General features: G+C 40.1%; 1 protein-coding gene across 12 annotated transcripts in view; it reads left to right on the top strand.

The window, feature by feature from the left end:
- The window catches only part of CSPP1 (centrosome and spindle pole associated protein 1), a 101,442-nt gene that overhangs the window by 19,295 nt on the left and 59,647 nt on the right, over nt 1-22,500 (top strand). For 10 of the 12 annotated variants that reach the window (XM_084772912.1, XM_084772911.1, XM_084772916.1 and 7 more), the window contains 4 exons: nt 9,086-9,189; nt 15,061-15,141; nt 16,238-16,336; nt 18,965-19,377. In XM_084772912.1, the coding sequence (XP_084629038.1) occupies nt 9,086-9,189; nt 15,061-15,141; nt 16,238-16,336; nt 18,965-19,377 (697 nt within the window). The remainder of the gene's footprint in view (nt 1-9,085; nt 9,190-15,060; nt 15,142-16,237; nt 16,337-18,964; nt 19,378-22,500) is intronic. The other 2 variants (XM_084772915.1, XM_084772919.1) reach the window with 2 other exon arrangements.

Raw genomic sequence — 22,500 nt, 5'->3', positions numbered from 1 at the left:
ATCGACTGAAGGCTGTGATGTGTCCCAGTTGGAACATAGCTTGTGTGAAGACCTGGGTTTGATCCCAGAGCCATATAAACTGGCTGCCTTGGCACATACCTCCAATTTCAGCACCAAGAGGGTAGAAACAGGAGCGTTAGGAGTCCCAGTTGTCTTTGGCTATACAGCCTCAGCTCCATGAGACTGGTCTCTAAATAAACCAAAAAGTCAAGCATAGCATATTAAATTTGGGTTTTGTTTGTTTGTTTTTGTTTTTGTTTTTCAAGACAGGGTTTCTCTGTGTAGCCCTGGCTGTCCTGGACTCACCTAGTAGACCAGGTTAGCCTTTAACTCACAGCAATCTGCCTGCCTCTGCCTCCCGAGTGCTGGGATTAAAGGCGTGCGCCACCATGCATATTGTATTTGTTAGTTTTGTTTTGTTGTTTTATTTTACACAGGGTTTCTCTGTGTAGCCCTGGCTGACCTGGACTCTTTGTAGACCAGGCTGGCCACAAACTCATAGAAATTCACCTGCCTCCACCTCCCTGAGTGCTGGGATTACAGGCATGCGCCACCAACACTGGCTAGGCTTGTTAGTTTTTACTGTTAACTTTACACAACCTGGAGTTACCTGGGAAGGGGGAACTTCAGTTGAGGAATTGCCTTGATTGGATTTGTCTGTGCCCAATGCCTGTGGAACTGCCTGTTTTGACATAGCTGTGGGAAGTGCGGTTATACCTTCCCAGGCAGGAGGGCTTGGGCTATGTAAGAGCGCTAGCTGAACAAGTCAGTAAGCAGCATCCTCCATGGTTTCTGCTTTAGTTCCTGTTAGAGTTTCTGCACTGACTTCCTTTACTTACAGACTGTTACCTCGAAGTATAAACCAAAACAAACCGTTTCCTCTCCCAAGTTGCTCTTGGTCATGGTGGTGACACATTCTGACCAAAACAACGTAATGATCCATCATTAATTCCTTTATAGTAGGCATTTGGCAAAATCCCTTCTAGTGAAATCCAATTCTGTGTCTCTTGTGTGTGGCACCTATATAGCTGAATTTGGGTGAATAAAACATATGCACCATAGAATTATTAAAAATGTGAAACTTTTCCCTCTTAACTATGTGTGCGCTTCTAAAAAAAAAAATCCACTGAGTCCACTTAGTGCTGCTTCTCTATGCGAGGCTGTAGGACAGCCTAGCCTCTGAGGGGGCCACATCCGAGGAACAAGCCAGCACTACATCCTCTCTCACCTGCCAGCTGCCAGTAACTCCTTAGCCAGGGTGGATCTCTGTGTGGTCCTCCTGCCTGTTTTGGTGTATGGATCTTGGTTTTGTGCTTGCAGTCATAGCTGCTGTGGGGCTGTAGTCTTGTCGGTGGTACTGCTGTGTCCAGCAAGCACTATTTTACTGTAGTTGTCTCTGTCTAGATGAAGTTGAAGCATATTCCATTTTTTTTTTCTCCTCTAACAGGAAAGGTTCTGGTCTTCTGGAGTTGAAGCTCCTTTACAGGCAAACTTAGAAGAGTTGTCTGTTTTCTGTCTCTAATTCCCCTCTCTTCAACTTTAATTATGCTTCCTCTTTTGCTGATTACCCACAGAGTTCAAGGTCACCAATAATCCAAGCACAGCTACATTAAATTGTTGCTTCTGAATTTTCATTATTTATTTATTTGGTTTTTTTGAGACAGAGTTTCTCTGTGTAGCCTTGGCTGTCTTGGACTCACTCTGTAGACCAGGCTGGCCTTGAACTCAGAGATCCACCTGCCTCTACCTCCCAAGTGCTGGGATTAAAGGCGTGTGTCATCACGCCTGGTAAACTTCCATTTTAAAAAATTTCTTCTTTATGCAGCATTTTCTCACTTTTTTCGTGATCTGTTGCCTTCACTGGGTTTGGCAGCCTCACTTCTGTTTTCTCTCTTCTGCTCTTCCTCCCTCCTTGTGCAGAAGACCATTGACACAGTTGACCTTGAGCTGCTTGTCCTTGGAAAGGTTTTCTTCTAAGGTTGGCATGTGCTTTGGATTTACCTGTAAGTGGTTCCCACACTGATGTAAAACTACCCCTCAGTGATGAGATGGGAATGGTGGTGCACCCCTTTAATTCCAGCATTAGAGGCACAGCAGTTGATCTCTGTAAATTTGAAGACAGCCTGGTCTATATAGCCAAGTTCTAAGCCAGGTAAAGCTACATAGTGAGATCTTGCCCCCCCCCCCCAAAAAAAGGGGAGGGGCGGGGGCTCACTGTGCCCAGTTTGTGTAAGGCACACAGATGTTGTTGACCACTCTCTTTGTCTTGGGAAGCTTAGAATCTTGGTCATTCTTTTTTTTCTTTCTTTTTTCTTGTTTTGTTTTTCGAGACAGGGTTTCTCTGTGTAGCCCTGGCTGTCCTGGACTCACTTTGTAGAGCAGGCTGGCCTCGAACTCACAGGGATCCACCTGCCTCTGCCTCCTGAGTGCTGGGATTAAAGGCGTGAGCCACCACCGCCTGGCGAATCGTCGTCATTCTTTATAAAGCCTTGGGCAGTGATTCTCTAATAGCCTCCTGGGAGACAGCACCCCGCCGTCCCAGCGTGTGGTGGGAGAAGGGGCCATGTTCTGTGTCACTCCACTAGGGAGGCATGCTCTGCAGCCTGTGCCTGGGGGCTTCTGGATTTTGCTGCATGTGCCTCTTCCTACTTTTTCATCTTTTTACTATAATAATGTGCAGCTGGGATTGGTGATTTCTCAGCACGGTGAACTCTGCTCAGTCATCAGGCCTGAGGGCAGTCTTAGGAGACCCTCAGCACCCTTTTGTCTTTGTGTGTGTGTGTGGTTTTTTTTTGTTTTGTTTTGTTTTGTTTTGGTTTGTTTTCTATCCACTTATCCCTGAACAGGAATGCATTCTGTATTTGAAGTCCAGGGGTGATTTTAGCTACTAGATGATTCTAGAAATCATCCCTGGTTCTTGGATAAAATGCCACCAGTCAGCACTTCAGGTTCCAAAATAGACTCTGTGTATGTGTGCACACACGCTCCAGAATCACATTGGGAAATCTGCAAAGCAAAAACACTACAATTTACCAAATAAGGTGAAGCGATTATGCTTGTTCATAGACCTGATATGGTGGGTTTTTTTTTCCTGTTTCTGTTGTTCATGGCCTTGAACGTGTGATTATCTCGTTTCAGCTTCCAGGTACTGGGAGCGTTGGTGTGCTTCACTGTGCTTGGCCTCTTTCAATGTGGCTGACTGATGTTAAAAACCAAATTTCAAAATAATTTTATGGAAACTTGGGAAAGAAAGATTATCCAAAAGCCAAAGTACATATTTTGTCATTTAAAAAGAATGCAAGAAAATAAGTGGCAGAAAAATTTTATATTGCTCTAAAATTTAGATTATGGCATAATGGAGGGAGTGTAAAGATTTAGATTAACTAAGGGAGATTACTGATCCCAGCAACTTTTATTGTGGCATACATAGTATTAGGTTTACCTCACTGCTGATGGGCATGCTGACTTGCGTTGAGTGTCCAGTGGGTCTTTGCCGGCTTTGCACAGTGCAGTGTTCACGTCTTTACGTGCCATCTGCTTATGTAAAGGCATGTAATTACTGTTGGTTAGTTACGGGACTCAAGCAACAGGGAAAAAGCCTCCCTTTGTAAACATTGTAAACTCTCAGGGCAGGAAAGGGGCTAGTTCCTCCCAAACCCCCTCTCCAGAAGCTCTAGCCCCCAGGCCCCACCTTGCAGACTTCCCTAACTGTCATTCCCAGCCTGAGGTGGGAGTGCCCAGGCCCAGCCTTACAAGAAACAATCCCGTTAATTCTGAACTCTGAGCTCCCCCAAACTCAGGACTTGAAATCCCACCAATCCTTACCTGGAAATCTCTACCCTGAAAAGCTCCACCCACTAAGAAATTCTATATAAGCTCTGCCTACTGTTCAGTTCCCAGCAGAGTCAACTACCCCTGGATTTGTCTCTCACAGTAAATTCCTTTTATTAGATTTGCTGCCTGGTGTGACTCTGTCATTGGAGGAAGCCAAGAAGCAAAGAAGGAAAGAAATGAAGGAGTGGGGCTTGGGGCTGCCTTGCTCCTCAGCTCAGCTGGGGATACCCTCCCTTGGGAACTAATGCTGAAGAGGAGCCAGGGGCAAGGCAGAGCTGTTACACTGTACCCCTCAAGCCCAGCCAGGGTCTTCTCCCTTGGGGCTGCATTGCCTCTGCTGAGGAGGCTTCCTCTCAGCTGTGTGGGTAACTGGGCTCCCATGTCTCAGGATGCCTTTCCATTGGGATAGTGTACCACCTCAGAGCTGTGTGGTTCCTTGGCTCCTGTGTCTCAAGGTACCCTTACCTTGGGACACTGGTATCCTTACCTTGGGACACTGTCTTTCTTACCTCAGAGCTGTGTGGTTCCTGGCCCCCAGGATACCTTTCTGTCCAAGCAGGAATGCTGACAATTACTTCCTATACTTTATCTTGGTTGTTACATAACTTTCTCATGGAAGTTTATTATGAAAAGAAGTAAACGCGCTATAGGAATTTGTTTCACACAGTGTTTCTTATGAGTACTTTCTCAGGAGGCATATTAATTTAAAAATTACTGTATGCTTTAGGTTTAAATAGTTTTTTATCCCACATTTTTTACAAAAGCCTAATATTTCTTGATTGCTGGTCCTGAAATATGATGTCAACTGTAGTGTCACTGATGCATATTTGAAGTGACATCACTTTAAATGACACTAGGACCTTTCTTGCCATTAGTATCATCAAGGACAACAGCTAAGTAGGTCTCACTTTTTCTTAGCTCAAGTTTAGGTGAGTAGAATCTGTACAGTTAATTTTATTTGTTTAATTTTTACTTTATTGTGATATGTGTAGGATGTGTGTATGAATGTGAGGTGCAGGTACTGTAGAAGGCTGTGGGGCTCAGACAACTTGCTGGAGTAGGCTCCCTCCTGCTGTGGGCTCCAGAGATTGAGCTCAGGGCAGGCTGGTGAGACATGTGCTTTTATCTACAGAGGCATTGCACCATTGCACCAGATTTTTCTTTGTGGTTTTTGAGGCAGGTTTTTCGAGAGACTCACTTTGTAGACCAGACTAGCCTTGAACTCAGAGATCCACCTGCCTCTGCCTCCTGTGTGCTGGGATTACAGGCATGTGCCACCACATCTGGTTGACCCTTTTGTTTTTATGACCCACTTCTAGGTTTTAGTGCTGGATGATAAGATAAGAATTAGATGGTATGTTGACTAAACATTTTTTTTTTTTTGACAAGATCTCACTATGTAGCTTTACCTGGCTTAGAACTTGGCTATATAGACCAGGCTGTCCTCAAATTTACAGAGATCAACTGCTGTGCCTAATGCTGGAATTAAAGGAGTGCACCACCGTTCCCATCTGATTATAGATTGATAATAGAGGAGGCTGTATGAGCACCTACTAAGACAGTGTTACAGATAGTATTTGAATCAGCAGTAGAAGCCAAAATACCTTCCTTTTGCATACTGGGGATTGGCTTTGTGCTGTCTATGAGGAGTTATATCTGTAAGTCTCTTTACTTCTGAAGCAGCATCTTACTAAGTTCCCAGACTGGGCTCAGGCTCACTCTAGTCCAGCCAAACCTAAACTTACAGTCTGTTTCAATTTTGGAGTAGCTGGATTTGTAAAGATGGAATACTCTAAGTAAAGTTGCACTTAATAGGGTCAGTAATTATAGATGAACATGTTTCATATTTTCCTTCAAGTTCTTCCAGAGAGGCCTACAAATAGAATTCAAAATTGTAGTGAGAGACACCAGAAGAATATGACTTTTCAGAAAGCAGCCAGGTGCTTGTTTGCGGCCTGGGAAGGCTGGGCTTTCACCCACTGTTGTCATTTACTCCTTGGCATCATAGAATGCCCATTGTGACCTCATGCCACAGACATGTAACTGGTGTTTCATGTATATAAATTGTATGTTGGGTGTTTGAAGTTGAGTGCAGCATGAGATTTGTTGATCTTGTCCTTTAGTTCCATATGCGTACTTCCGTGTGAATGAGATGGAGCGTATATGTGAAGATGTCATAATGAAGCCATTATTTTGTATGCTAATTAAAAAAGTAAAAATTAACCACAACAAAAAAGTAAGGCCAGTAGTGCCTTAGCAGGTAGAAGAATTGCTTGCGCCTAGGCCTAATGATGCGAGTTATCCCTGGAATGAGCAGTGTAGCAGGAGAGAAATTGACTCCTGAGAGTTGGCCTCTGACTGCCATGCATGTCCTATGGCATATGTATGTGCATTTGTGTGAGCTCACATACCCACACACGTATACACACACAGACAAAAACCCTATTACTATTCCCCTCTCTTGGCTTAAATTCTATATTTAAAAATGTAACACTTGGGCTGGAGAGATGACTAAGAGGTTAAGAGTACTCTCTGCTCCTCGAGAGGTCCTGAGTTCAATTCCCAGCAACCACATGGTGGCTCACAACCATCTGTAATGTGATCTGATGTCGTCTTCTGGCATGCAGGTGTCCATGCAGATAGTGCTCATATGCATAAAAATAAATTATTTAAAAAAAATTTCTTTGGGAGGGAAGAGTCCCCTTTCAGGATGGTACAAAGTCAAGACATAAGGAATGCTTTAGGTGCCTTTTATGTGAGTTGGGGGAACATGTGTTGAGATGCCCTGCCTGTTAAAATCTTTATCACCAAGCAACTAAATAGGCCATATATACACGTACATACACACACACACAACGTACACACATCTAGGTGTTTTGAGACAGGGTTTCTCTGTGTAGCCTTGGCTGTCCTGGAACACTTTGTAGACCAGGCTGGCCTCAAACTCACAGAAATCTGCCTGTAAGTACTAGGATTAAAGGCAAGTGCCATCACGCCCAGCAGGCCACAAATTTTTAAGAGAATTTCACAGTGTTTATAGTGTAAAGTTAAATTTAGTGTTTTATAAAACAGCAGTCCAGCACTTGAGGAGGCAGAGGCAGAGGCAGGCAGATCTCTGTGAGTTTGAGGCCAGCCTGGTCTACAAAGTGAGTCCAGGACAGCCACGGCTACACAGAGAAACCCTGTCTTGAAAAAACCAAGGGGGTAGGGACCAACAAAAGCAAAAACAAACCCCACAGTAGGCATCCATTTATACACACATGTTCTTGGTTTTTCTGAGTTCAGTGATATAAAACAAACAGAAACAGATGACACATGATTTCTTGAGTTCTAAAGAATGAAACAAAAATGAATATTTTCATGACAATTTATAAATTTAACTATTTCTTCTGTTGTACTTGAGTATAAACCTTTTCTTTTAGAAGTTACAATTTTTATTTTCTTGTTCACAATTTACTTACCTTAGGCAGGGTCTTATGTGCCTTGGGCTGGCCTCAAAGGCTTTGTAGCCAAGCATGATCTTAGACTTCTGATCCTCCTGCCTCTCCCTCCCAAGTTCAGGACTACAGGTTTGTAGCACTGCACTGTTTATGCAGTGCTAAGAAGCCAACTTAGGGCTTTGTGTGTGCTAGGTAAATACTTGGCCAATTGAGTCACATCTTCAGCCTTAGAAATGATTATTTTTCCTAAAGATTTAAAGATTACGTTTGCTTATTTAGTGTGTGTGCATATGCCATGGTTCCTGTGCGGGAGCTAGTTTTCTCCTTCTTCGGTGTGAGTCTGGGGAATTGAACTCAGGCTCTCAGGTTTGGTGGCAAGTCTTGCTCATCAGTCTCCTGGCCCAGATGTGATGAATTTTAAATACACGTTGTACAGTGATTAGTGTTGTCAAGATCCCAAAATAAAACTTAAAAATTTGAATTGTCCATAAGTAAACAGCACTCAGAATTGAATTTTTCTTTAAAAATTGACATCCATTTACAGTGTCTATGTAGAACTTGCATGAACAGATAGTAGTAATGGCTGTAAAACATTGTGAATATACCTTGTAATGTCACTGAACTGTATTTTAAAGGATTTAAAAGATATTTAAAGTGGCAAATTTCAAGCTAGCATTGTGGTGCAGTCCTGTAAGGCAACACTTAGTGGAGACAGCAGCGTCAGGAGTTCAGGCCACTCGTTTTCTACATAGAGTTAATGCCAGCCAAGGCTCTGTGGAACCTTGTCTTAAGAAATAAAAATGAGAAAATAAAATGGCAAATTTTATTTGTTGTTGATACAGAGTTTTACAATCTAGCCCTGACTGTCTTGGATCTCACTTTGTAGATCAGGCTAGCCTCAAACTCACAAAGACACACCTGCCTCTACTTCCTGAGTGCTGGGATTAAAGTCATTTACCACCACGCCTTGCATTGTATTTTTGTTTTTTATAAACATTATATTTTGCATATTTTGTCACACATATAAGCTGTTAAATGAAGTCAGAGTTGATGGATGGGATTTTTGGGATTGTCATCTCAGTAACTTTTGACCGTAATAAGCATTTGTAAGAATACTGTTGTTTGCTAAAAAAGAATATTGTTATTATTATTAGCAGTCTAAAAAAGCAAATATAAGAAAATATATTTGTTTTTGTTGAAGTTAAAGTAAAATTAAGGGAAACAAATGTAATTAAATTTCTTGGTTTAATTTTGCTGTCTGCTAGAAAACAAGATATCTGGGTTGGTGATGTAGCTCTGTTGGCAGAGCGCTTGCCTTGCCTAGCATGCACAAATCCCTGTGTTCTGTACCCTTAGCATCATATAAAGTGGGCCATCTCAGGACTTGGGCGATGGAGGCAGGAGAGTCAGAAGTTCAAGGCCAGCCTGTCCTACAAGAGGTTCAGGCCAGTCTTTAAACAACAGCAACAACAATAAAAACCAGTGAAGAGAATTAAAGCCAGGTGCTAAATGATGATTTGTCTAAACAGGGAGGAAAATGATAATACACTTATAAATATCCTTGCATATATAGTAAGCTGAAATTATTTTAATATTTGCACGTAGAAGACTCTCTGAAGGAGACCTAAGGAGCAGTGTTCTGGGCACAGGGCAGGATGCCTGGGCTCACAGTGGAATGATATTTACGCTGCATCTGTGTTCACAATAGGAAGCCTGATTCCAGTCCTTCTGTGCTTTGTTACAGCAGGGAGGGAACCTTTTTGAAGTTGCTTTGAAATCGGATCTACAACCTAAGCTGTTTTCTTTTTCAGGAATTGATTATGGATTAAGTTTACCCCTTGGAGAAGACTATGAACGGAAGAAGCATAAGTTAAAAGAAGAACTGAGGCAAGATTACAGACGCTATCTCACTCAGGCAAGTTGTCCTGTTAATGAGCTGTGTTCTGTCTGCCTGAATTCATCCCTAAAATTTACTTTTGGAAAGTGTTGATCATATGTGCTATCTGGCCAACTATTATGGTCAACATTAATTAACTCCTGGTGGAAAAAAATGTGAAAATTTGTAATGTGGAATAATGTACTCTTCCTGGATTTTTGCAGTTCATCAAGGCCCTGGCTTTAGTCTCCATCACAGGAGGAGTTTTTACTAGGAAAATGGGTTTTAATATGCAATGAGATTGCCTACTGTTAGCAATGGTTGTTATCTGTAAAGCTGTTCTTGTCTGAAGGAGCATATTCACTATTCCCTACAAATTACACGGAAAAGTTTTAGTTACTAAACTTTCTATTTAATAAGTTAGTAAATATCTTGTTAACAGGTGTACTAGCGGCTATGTTCAGTCATGGTTTTTCATCACTGTGACAAAGTATCTGAGGGAAGCAGTGTAAGAGAAAGGATTTTAGAGGTTCAGTCTGTGGTCAGCTGACTCCGTTGCTGTGGGCCTGTGGTAGGATGTGCAGCAGAGCAAAGTCCACATATCATGGCGGGCAGGAAGCCATGGCTAGACAGGAAGGATCTGGGACCAAGTGACCTGTTTGCTCCAGCAAGGCTGGGCTTACCAGAGTGTTCCCGTAGCTGAAGGTTAGCCTACAGCAGGAGCCTCTGGGCCATGTCATATTCAGATGTTAACACTCACTGACAGTCTTGCTTTATTATTTAATATTGTATCTAGTGGAACTTTTTTGCAATTATCAAATTATCTAATTGTTAAATTATTGGTTTATTGTAAGTTTGCAATGTGGTTTCCTTTTTATGTTATGAAAAAATTTGAAGCAGTCATGTGTCTAGTCACCCACAATACTCTTGGTGTCTCCTTTGTGTTCTAAATACTTGTCCCAAATTGTCTCGAATTGACTTGTAATTGGAAAGAACAGATTGTTACTGAGGACATTTTATCAACAGTTTGTTTCTCTTGACTTTAGGGCATTACACAAGCAAAAAGAAAGGTAGGGTTGCCTGCACAATGTTCTCTTTTAGTTCCTTTTTAAAAAGGTGTAATAGCTTATAATCATTTGCTCTTACGTGACTCAAATCAAGTAGAAAACAGCTTCATTTGAGTTCTGAAGCTTTTGAATGACACCTTTCTGTGTCTTTGCTTTTGCCAAGATGACTATCACACATTGTAGTTTTTTATTGGTCTAGTCATTGCTTTGATTTCTGCTTTGCATTTGTTTTTGTTGCTTTCTTTTCTTTCTTTCTTTCTTTCTTTCTTTCTTTCTTTCTTTCTTTCTTTCTTTCTTTCTTTCTTTCTTTTTCAGAGCTGAGGACTGAACCCAGGGCCTTGTGCTTGCTAGGCAAGCACTCTACCACTGAATTAAATCCCTAACCCCTTTGTTGCTTTGTTTATAAATATTCTGAAACTGTTGTGTGCTTGCTTTTAGCTTGTCAATTTTTGTTCCACAATTTTTATTGGTCACAAGATAATAGTCAGGATACTTAAAAATGTTTTGAACTATGTATTGTCATGATTTGAATTACTGGATATTTTTGTACCAAGTCAAGCTGATCACATTTGTTAATTTATGTTAGAAAACAGAGCACCAGTTAATAGTTACAAACTATTTGAAAATAATCCCACAAGGCTGGAGACGTGGCTCAGTGGTTAAGAGCACGGGTGGTTCTTCACAGGTCCTGAGTTCAATTCCCAGCAACCACGTGGTGGCTCACAACCATCTGTAATAGGATCTGATGCCCTCTTCTGTCATCCAGATGTACAGGAAGACAGAACACTGATAGATATAAATAAATACATCTTAAAAATATAATTCTGTGTATTCTTTGATCACTCAACTGATGTTTAAAAAACACCAGTAGTTTAAATTTTTTTTATTAATTTATTTAGATCACAACTCAATTGTTATCCCATCACTTGTATCCTCCCATTCCTCCCTCCCTCCTGCTTTCACCCTATTCCCCTCCTCTAGGTCTATGACTGAGGGGGACCTCCTCCCCCACTATATGGTCATAGGCTATCAAGTCTCATCTTGGTAGCCTGTTTATTTTTTCTTTGAGTGCCCTCAGGCCTCCCCACCAAGGGGAGGTGGTCAAATATGGAGCACCAGAGTTCATGTCAAAGTCAGTCCCTGCTCTTCACATAACTGTGGAGAATGTCCTGTCCATTGGGTAGATCAGAGTAGGGGTTTAATGTTTACTATTGTATTGTCCTTGGTTAGTGCAATAAACAAAACAAAACAAAAAACAAAACCAAAAACCAAAAACAAAAAACCAAAAACCACCAGTAGTTTTAATATAGTATAGATCCTGTCTTTAAGAGGTTTAAGATTTAGCTATGGAATAATATTTCATCAAGATTAAAAAAATGTTAACTACTGAAAGATATCCATTGGTTAGTGGGAGGTGTCATTTTGAAGGCATCACAGAGTAGGTAGAATTTGGGTATTCAAAAGGCAAAATACAGGAGAGAAAGCTTTTCCAATGGAGAACATAGACTGAAGGAAGGCGTCCACCAGAGGCTTTTGGTTCATTTGAATGAGACATTTGCCAGCTTGACAGCTGGATGACAGCCGTTAGAGAGGGTCAAGACATAATGATGTAGGTAGATAGGACTGTGTTGTTGAAAGGCAGTCCATGTGATGGGCTGTGGTGAGTGTCCACGAAGAAGTAACTGTACTTGTTAGAGACTCGGTTACATCTTAACAGAACCTGTACTAATTACACTTAAATATTTGGGTGTCTCCACACTAAGATCTGAATAAAAGTTCCAATTCCTTAGCGTGTCACACCTCTCCTGCTCTAGCTTGGCTTCCTAGGCCTGTACCTCACAGCTTCTCTCTCTGCCCCTTCTTATTCGTAAGTGTAAGATTAGGAAAAGGATGATGGGGGTGCTGGGTATGTCTCATAAGAACATGGTTTCAGCTTGTGAGACTTGAATACAAAAGGTATAAGGTACTGAAAGGTTGAAGAATGAAAAGCGGATCTAAGATTATGCAAAATATGTTCTATTAGACAGAAGGAAAGGCTTTCTCTCTGGGCCAGCCAAAGGTGGACTGTGGCTAACCAGCCTTTCTCAAAAATAGCTGCCATGCCCAATATCAGTTAAAAAAAAAAGCAACCTGGGGGCTAGAGCTGTAGGTTCGGGGTTCAAGCCCTACTACCACAGAATGAAAAACAGTCTGGGTGGTGGCTGACAGAACACTCTGCTTGAGATGCTCACCAAGCTGGCATCACAGCAATCATGTCAAGCTGGATAGTCATGAGCAGGCATGAAAAGAGAGAAAAGGAAAGTGATGAAGGGAGCACACATCTTTACATTGCCCTGGAGGAGCTGGTTTTGTGGTGGATTATTAAGGTACAGTGGTAAAGTAGTGGTACTCTCATTCTATGCCTTTCTCTAGTTTTTTTTTTTTTTTCCCAGACATGGTTTCTCTGTATAGCCTTGGCTGTCCTGGAACTTGCTCTGTAGACCAGGCTAGCCTCGAACTCACAGAGATCCTCCTGCCGTTAAAGGGTTGACACTTTACCCCAGCTCCTACTTAAAGTCCAAATTTGGATGATGTCTGAGGAGGTAGGAGTTGAAAGCAATAAAATTACACAGGATATGGAGAAGAAGGTATGGTTTCTTTGGTGCTTGGGGTAGCTATGATTTCCAAGTCTGCTCTTGGGTCTCTTGTAGCTTCCAGACTTATAAGTTGCATGGAAAGTAATAATAAAGAAGCTAAGCACAGTGGTGCAGGACTGTAACCCAGTACTCAGGAGGTGGAGGTAGAAGGATCAGTAATTCGAAGCTAACCTTAGATCCATAGCAACATTGAGGCTAACTTCAGCTGCATGAAACCCTGCAAAAAATAATACAGACAAAGGAAATAGGGAGGGGAAGAGAGAAAGGAAAGAATGAAAGAACAACATCAGGCATGGTTGTACACACTTGTAATCTTAGCACTAGGAAACCTGAGATTGAGGATTACTGCAGGTTTGAGGTCAGCCTGAACTACAGAAGGAAACTTTGTCTCAAAAACAAAACAATTAGCCAGGTGTGGTGGTGCTCTCCTTTAATCCCAGAACTCCTGAAGCAGAGGCAGGTGGATCGCTGTGAGTTCAAGGCCAGCCTGGTCTACAAAGTGAGTCTAGGACAGCTTTGGCTGCTACTAACTAACACATAGAAACCCTGTCTTGAAAAACCAAACCAAACCAAATCAAACAATGAGCCTGCATTGGTGGCACACAACTTTAACTCAGCACTTGGCATGCAGAGGCCAGCCTGGTGTACAGAGGGAATTCCAGGGCAGCCAGGGCTACCCAGAGAAATCTGTCTAAACAAACAAACAAACAAACAAACAAAACAATGCAAAAAGATCAATTTAACCATTGCTAGGTTGAGCCACTAAGTAACAAATACTACCTTCTCCCCATTAGTTTTTGAAATAAAAGATGCTTAGTGTTCTTTCTGAGTAGACAGAACAGTTTTTAAATTGAGTCAGTAAATTAATTTCATTTGTTCATAGATGTTTCTTGACCTTAATCTTTTCTATCTGGCTGTCTATTTGGTGTTTTCACTTTGAAGTAATACCCATCTGTTATATACTAAGGACATCTTAGAACTTATCCAAAAAAGCAGCTCAGGATTACCAGTTTTTCATTCTTATGCTGCAGATGCTTACACTCTCTGTAGCCTGCTCTTTTTATTTATCTAGTAATTTTTGATTATAGCACTTAGGTCCTATGTCCTATAGTAGTATGTATGAAAGGGCTATAATAGTCACTGAGTAGTCACTGAACAGATAACATTCAAGTTCTTGTGGCCAGATAAGGTGGCACATGTCGGGGTGCCGGTGGAGTAGGGGTGGGGGCACATGTTAGGGGTGCCGGTGGAGTAGGGGTGGGGGCATTCTGCTCTATTGTGGAATTACAGCTGTCATTTGAGGTTTGGGATTTTCTGTTTTTGTTGTTCATTTCTAATTTTTGAAATGATTAGGTTTATAGTGTACTTCAACATGGTGGTGAGCAATGTTGGGATCCAATCAGTCCTTTGTCTTACTGTTTTCTTTTGCTAGAGAAGCATATTGGAGTTCCATATTCAATTTTGAAATTAGTTTTTGTAACTTTAAATTTATTGAAATTTTATTAAGGCTTGATTTAATTATACACACACACACACACACACACACACACACATGTATATTTTCCATATAGTCCGTTTGTTCTCAGACATTCTATATATGAGAACATGTAAGCACATAGTGCACTGTATTGCAGTTGTTTGTTTGCTTTGTTACTGAGTGATTAGAGGGAACATAAGCTTATCATGGTCTCCTTGACATTTCACATTAGTAACTGGAGAGCATTAAATGGTCAATAATTGTTCAATGACTTTATGAATCCAATAAACCTGATAGACCAACAGATACTGACTTGACCAATTCTTATGATATAGTGTTTTAGATGATATTGCCCATTTTATAAGTAAAGAAACTGAAGCAAAGAAGCTAAGTGACAGTGGAGTGCAGTGGCACACGCCTGTAGTCCCAGCACTCAGGGAGGCAGAGGCAGATGGATCTTTGTGAGTTCGAGGCCAGCCTATTCTACAAAGTAAATCCAGAACAGCCAGGGCTACACACAGAGAAACCCTGTCTACACAAACAAAAACAAAACAAAACAAAACAAAACAACCAAAAAAGAAGCAGTGACTTATTTCTAGATTTGCACTCTCTAACTTCATCTCCCTTCCATCCCCCTGCTGTGTACTATGTAGTGGTTTAGATTATAGAATGTAAAGTTTTCAAACAAAATCAAGTAGCTAACATATATTTTTAATGTGCATATATACAGAAAAATTTTCTATCTACTGGTGAAACAGACCCATCTACTCTAGGAGTTTCTCTTCCTATTGATGAACGGTTATCTGCCAAGGTAGGTGTATAGGATATAGTTTCCTGAGGCTTCAAAATATGAGAGAATATATTTCTAAATATATCATTTCTTTCTACTTGAATATAATTGTTTTAAAAGTCTGTAGAATTTCTAGTTGAGTCATTTGAAAAATTTAAAGATTAATGGTGTAATGTACATTATTTTAAGCATATTCTTTTATTTTATTTACTTAATTAAATATTCAGTTTATTTTTTATCATTTATATTTGAGCCACAAAATTTGTGCTGTGTGATACAGTTATCAGTGACATGAGTAGATGTGAAAGGACAGTGTTGCTGAGTTGTCTGTGTTTGCGTCACTCCACTAATAAAAATCCTTACTTTTTTAAGACATGGTAGCAATATTAAGTAATATATGAGACAAAATGGACAGCTATCATAAAGCAGACAAGTGGGGTGCAGTGGCGCACACCTTTAATCCCAGCATTTGGGAGGCAGAGGCAGGCGAATGTCTGTTGAGTTCGAGGCCAGCCTGGTGTACAAAGAGAGTCCAGGACAGTCAAGGCTGTATAGGGAAACGCTGTCTCGGAAAACAAGGAAACAAACAAAAAGCCGACCTAATTTCTAAATATTCCTTTAGATTGTGTTCATTTGGTGATGTTAAACATATTGGAATTTACCGTCCTAATGCAGTATATATTTGCATTTCAACAGAGCGGTTCCATTGTAGTATTTTAATGTCTATATAATTTTTATCATTTTGTGTTTAGGAGCCCACCTTTAACTTAGGGAGTAAAGTGGTTAATGTCAAGTATTGTAGGGATTACAGGAGGCCTATCGCACCGTACAGCGCTGGGGGAAGGAGAACCAAGCTGTTCTGCAACTGAAGTAGTTCCATTCTGTTAGCTACTTTATGTGTCATGAGTCAGAAAGCATGGTTGTGTATATCCGCACATGGCAAGAGACTGGGAGCCGCAGTGTTCATCAGTCCTTCCCGTTCCTTCTTGTCTTAAAATCACTAGAAAAGCTTGACTTAGGCTCCTAGCTCTGATTTGGGCTATGATTCTGATTTGATAGTAAGGGCTTTCTCCCCTGAAGTTGAAGTTAATATTTGCCTTTCAATTTCTTTGTAAAGGAAAGGTTGAAACTTGAACGCAACCGAGATTACAATCACTTTCTCAGGGGTAAGGAAGAATCCATAGAAAAAGTCAGACAGGTAGAAAAGAATATTGAGGTATGTTTTACTTTACTTTTATAAAGTGATTTTTAATATCACATGCATGAGGGGGCTGCTTGGGGGAGCTTCATGCTTGCTTCACCATCTCTGACTTTATTTTTATTTTAAGTGATGTATGTATGTATGTATGTATGTATGTATGTATGTATGTATATATGTATATATGTATGGTCAGTGTGTGTGTATGTGTGTGTGTGTTGTATTCATGTAATATATATCAAGACTAGAATAATTGAATGATGAAGGAAGATTTTATTTTTCAAAAATCATTTAAAAATACATTTCCTTTCTCCTCTCTTCTCCCATGTTGCTCCCCTGTTTCCTTTCACATTTATGGCCTTATTTTCTTTAATTTTTGCATATATGTATGATGCATAAATATATAAATATAAATCCATTGAGTCCACTTAATGTTCCTTGCATATATATGATGCAGGGTTGTCCCCTTGGTGTTGGATAACCAATTAGGGGGCTCATTCTTGGAGAAGAGTAATTCTCCCTCCCTCAGTTGTCTGTAGTTGTTTGTCTAGGTGTGGGACCCTTTGAGATTTCCTCTGTCTGCATTACTATGTCGGCTGGTGATGTCATTGTTTAGGCCATATTTAGGCAGCTGGATTGTTGAGGTATCATGGGTTTAGTTTCCCTTCTCACATCAGATTTCTTGGTCCTTTGCTCTTATAATCTTGCTGTCTTCTCTTGCAAGATGTTCCCTGAGCTCTAGGTGTAGGAGTTGTGTATTAGATATAGCCACTGGGGCTGAGCTGTCAGCAAAACTATCAGCAGTTCTCTGCGTTTTGACCAGTTGTGGTTTTCTATCATGGTCTCCCCATCTGCTTTGGTGTGAGGTAAAACCCTGATCTGTGAGTAGGATATATATTTAGAATCTCAGTTCATCCTTAAGTGCAGTGAGAGTAGGAGCTCAAGGAGGGCAGGAACCTAAGCAGAGGCAGGAGCTGATGCAGAAGTCACTGAGGAGTGCTGCTTATTGGCTTGCTCAACTTGCTTTCTTACAGAGCCCAGGACCAGGGATGACCCCACCCACAATGGGCTGGGCCCTCCCACATCAATCACTAGTTAAGAAAATGCTCTACAGGCTTGCCTACAGCCTGATGTTATAGGGGCATTTTTTTCTCTCTGATGACTTAAGCTTGTGCCAACTGTCCAGCACAGAAGGACTTACTGGGACTTCCCTCCCTGGGCAGCTCGTGTAGCACGTTTTGGTACTATGAGAAATGGTCATCAGGGAGGAGGCTTTCAGGCTCCATCCAGCTCCAGTCTTCTGAGTCCAAAGTGCATGGTGTCTTCAAGAGGTTCTTACCTCAACCTCAGGCAGGCAACCAAGGGCAACAGGAATAGCCTGTAATGTGGGGAGTCTCTTGGACTTCCCAAACAACAGTCCAAAAGAAAATATTTCATGCCTAGTACTGAGGTTTTTGTTAGATAATGTATGGCTCTTGGGGGACATTGTCAGCCCAAGTGGCGTACTTTGATTCTTTCCCTCCTCAGAGACAGGGTCTCACTATGTAGCCCTGGCTATTCTGGAGCTTTCTCTGTAGACCAGGCTGCCCTCCATCTCACAGAGATCCGCCTGCCTCTGTCTTGATTAAAGATATGTGGCACTATGTCTGGCTGATAGAACTTCATTTAGCACACACATATATGTAATTTTAGGTAAATATAATTTAATATGATTCTCTATGGCTTTTTTTTTTAAAAGATTCACTTATTTTTCCCTTACGTCTTTTGGTGTCTTGCCTACATGTTATGACTGTGTACCACATGGTTTCATTGCCTTTGGAGGCCAGGGTTAACAGTTGTGAGCTTCCATGTGGATCCAGGGAACTGAACCTCGATCCTCTGGAAGATCTGCCAGTGCTCTTAACCACTAAGCCAGTACTCCTTATGGCTTTTCAAACATCCGTAGTGTTATTTTTCCCTCTTTCATCCCTTTTCTTCTGAACTGACTTCCCTCTACTCACTTCAATTAAAGTCTCCCCCAAGTTTTTCTTATTTCCCCTTCATAGCACCTGTATTTTGCGATTCCCTTCTCTAGTGCTCCTCCTGAGGAAGGAATTTGTAACACACACACACACACACACACACACACACACACACACACACAGACACACACACACACACACACACACACACACACACACACACACACTTTCCCCCAAAATTTAAGGGTGGTTAATGCTGTTATAGTCAAAGCTTACTACATTTCTTTGTTGTTGTCATTCCCCTGCCTGCCTTATGCCTTCTAAGTGCTAAGATTAAAGGCATGTGTCACCACCAACGGTAAAGCTTACCACATTTATTGAGGAAAAATTTAATTTGTAGTACTATGTAAATATTAAGATATGTCTACTATGCCACTTACCATTTTACTATTGCTTGTTTGTTGCTATATAATCAATTTTATTGCAAAGTAATTCTTGGAAGTATTTTTTTCTCAACAAATATACTATAATGCCTTTTTTGATTAAATATCAAAGGTGAGATATATATCAGTGTATTTTAAGGATAGTTATTTTATTTTTATGTAATAAAGACTTAGTACAACTCAACTTTAATTCCTTTATATGATAATGTCTCATTAAACTTTTTTCTTTTTAAATTCAACAGTCTAAGAATCAAAGACATAAAAACCCTGTTAGTCCAAGTAAATTAGATCTACCTCCACAAATACAGACTGCATACACACATTCAGAGAGACCTACTTACGAAGAGCTTCTAAACCAGAGACGGCGAGAGGAGGGCAGATATAGACAGCTGGATGATGAAATTGAACTAAGGAATAGAAGACTTCTTAAACAGACAAATGAAGAAGTAGGCATTTCTAGTGCAAAACACCAAAGCTTTGCCAGTAAGGCTGGTGTTCTAGAGAGAAGAGCTCGCAGATTTAATGAGGACCGTGTGCTTGACAGACAATACTATCGAGATGACCGAGATCCTGACATAAGTGAAGAAATGGACGAGCGGTTTAGATTTGAAAGTAATTTCGATAGAAGACCTTTGAGAGTGTATACAGATGACAGGTATGTTCATCTCCATTTTTATTCTTTATTTACTTAATGTTGATGTTAGTTTTATAGTTATATTAGGGGAAAGCAGTTTTACTTGATTTACTGTATTTGATTAATTCATTCATATTATCTGTTTTGTGAAGCACCAGTATTTTATGTGTCTGAAGGATATCGAAAACACTCAAAGTGAGGACGCCTAGGGAAAGCTAGAAAGTGCAAAGTGTATACCCTTAATCTGAAAGTCAGTGGAAACATTTTCATATAGGGAATTCTTTGTCTCAGCCATGACCAAGCAGGGGAATAAAAAAGAACTAAAATCTTGCATATGAATTTGAATTCTAAAGCAACAATTGATTTAGATTCACAGTCTGGATTTCTGTTGCCAGTGGCATCCAAAGAAAACCCAAGGTAAGAACTCAGGTTGTCTTGGCTCATAGTTTCCCAGATGACTGACGGAGAAACCCCGCTTCTCTCTGTAGTAAGTTAAAAGTTAGGTTGACAGCCACCTCAGTTTCAGATGTTAATATATAGGGTAAAAGGGACATTTTAATACAGATGACATGCTGTGTGCACATTTAATGTTGTACATATTAAGTAGTATCTTTATCAATGTGTTCTAAAGACTTACTGGACTTTGATGTTATTGAGATAACCATAACTTTTCACAATCAGATTTTCAAATGTTTCTCCCTTCCTTTGAACTACTGCTTTTGTGATATTGTTTGGAATTTCCTAACTATAGGCCTTTGCTTTCATTTGCCTTAACATGTAACCTGACATATATTTCCCTAGCCATTATAAATAGAAATGTCACAGGGCTGTGCTTGTCGTGGACCTGCTAACATGAAGGACTTCGTGAAGAGTTACATGTAAATGTTGGGTCCTGCTTTGTTTAATAGTCTAAATATTTAATTTTTTAGTATTTTAGAAAATGTTCTCAAGAAGTAATGCTGCATTGTCAGTATTTTAATTACTAATAGTGGTATAAAGCTGTCGTCTGTTTATTCTGTATCTGAATTAACAGGTATTTGAGGTCAAATTTAATATCTAGAGAATTAGAGATGTGGGTTGTGCACTCAGTTTCTTTGAGCTGAATCTAATTGTTTGAATTTCAGAAAATGCTTCAAATCCTATAGTATCTTAATTAAAAGACTTCTCAATTTGGTAACTGCAGGCACTCCTGGAATCTTGATGATGTGTTCTCTGTACCTGAGAGCTTTCTAGAACTTTTACTTCCTCTTTATGATATTTAGCTCCAGAGTATAATGAAAACATAACTTTAAAGTTTGGAATTTTAAGAAACTTATATACCAGTTGATGTTTTTTTTTCACATAGGAACCAACAAATCAATTAGTTCTATTCTAGTCATTAGAGGACTGCATTATTATCTCATGTACCTCATAGATGAAATGACCTTTCTCCATCAAATCCCTTAAATCATGCTTTGAGAATATTTTACTTAAGTTGAGTTTTTACTTATGATCTCAATTCCGAACACTTTGATTAAACTAGAAGTCAGTGTTACATTTTGTTAATGTATTAGCTGTCATATCTCCATATGTTAGGCTGTTTCTCATCTTTCTTGATGATAATTGGGGTTATATCTATGGCTTCTCTTTGGAAAAGAGAATTCACATTAGTCATTTTATAGTTTATATTTAATGGGTATAGTTGTTAGTAAAAGAAATAACCCAATTTGTTATCTTTAAGATTTCCTTGTTCCCTCACTTTTTTTTTTTTTGTTCCCTCATTTCTTAAAGTCAAGTTTTTTTAAAAAAGGTTTATTTATTTATGTGTGCATAAGCACTCTATTGCAGGCATGCCTGCATGGCAGAAGAGAGCATCAGACAGCAGAGGGCATCGAATTTCATTGTAGGTGGTTGTGAGCCACCGTGTGGGTGCTGGGAATTGAACTCAGAATCTTTGGAAGAACAGCCAGTGCTCTTAACCTCTGAGCCCCCTCTCCAGCCCCCTCAATTCTACTTTTATAGTGATGCTTTATTTTTTATTTTTTATAATTTTGGTATTACTTTCTTTAAATTTATCTTATACCTTCACATACCTGATGCATAATGAATGGGGTGTGTGTGTGTGTGTGTGTGTGTGTGTGTGTGTGTGTGTGTGTGTATTAATACTTTTTTTTTTTTGGTTTTACACAGGGTTTCTCTGTGTAGCCTTGGCTGTCCTGGACTCACTTTGTAGACCAGGCTGGCCTCAAACTCACAGTGATCCTCCTGCCGCTGCCTCCTGAGTGCTGGGATTACACTGGGAGTGCCCAGGTGATATATTTTTTTCTTAAAGATGAGGCAGTGAAAACTCTTCAGGAAATGCTATTTTCCTAAAGTCAAACCATGAACATACCAGTGTTCTAAATAATTAACAAAGTGGGCTCTCACTGTGACTAATGATTTGTATTGTGTTTGTGTGCATCTTTTATGTGTACATAATAATAAGTACAATTGATGTTTACGAGTTCTTTGAAATTGAATAGTGTTTTTTATGATTCTTTGAATTATAGATTCTTAAACTGTAGCTCATGCTAGTCTTTTATTTATTAACTGAGCAGTAGAAGTTAATATGCCATCTTATAATGTTTAACTCTAATATTAACTAGTCAAAGACGTTTTCAGTATTGGAAATGTTGTTTGGTGATTTTTCCCTGTATTAATGTGGTTATTAGCATTTCCATTCTATTTAAATCTTGTTATTTGCACATTTATAGTTAATAGACATTCAGTAAAATTGTGAAATAACATTTCCTCTGAAGCTGGAGTCTGTATAAGCCATGTAGATTAAGTGCCTATTTAGTGTAGCATGATTTATTATGTAAGACAGAATGAGAAGCCTAGCTACAAGTCATCCACTGCTGTTGGCTTCTCACTTAGTGCCTGCAATTCTTCTTCAGAAAGGTCATTTTAGCAATTTTCAAAATGATTGATTGAAAATGCATCCCTGCCTAAGCCTATTGTGTACAATGTACATGCACTTTTATGGAGGCCAGAGGGTTTCAGATTCCCTGGAACTGGTGTTTCAGGCCATTGTTAGCCATTTGATATGGTTCTGAAACAGAGCCAGGATCTTCCGCGAGAGCAGTATGTGCTCTGGATCGCCGTGCCATCTCTCCACCCCTATTT

The sequence above is a fragment of the Acomys minous genome (genome assembly GCF_964271855.1).
Source record: "Acomys minous genome assembly, chromosome: 1".
Lineage (NCBI taxonomy): Eukaryota > Metazoa > Chordata > Mammalia > Rodentia > Muridae > Acomys > Acomys minous.
Note: the sequence above shows the minus strand (reverse complement) of the source record. Positions and strands in the feature narration are given on the sequence as shown.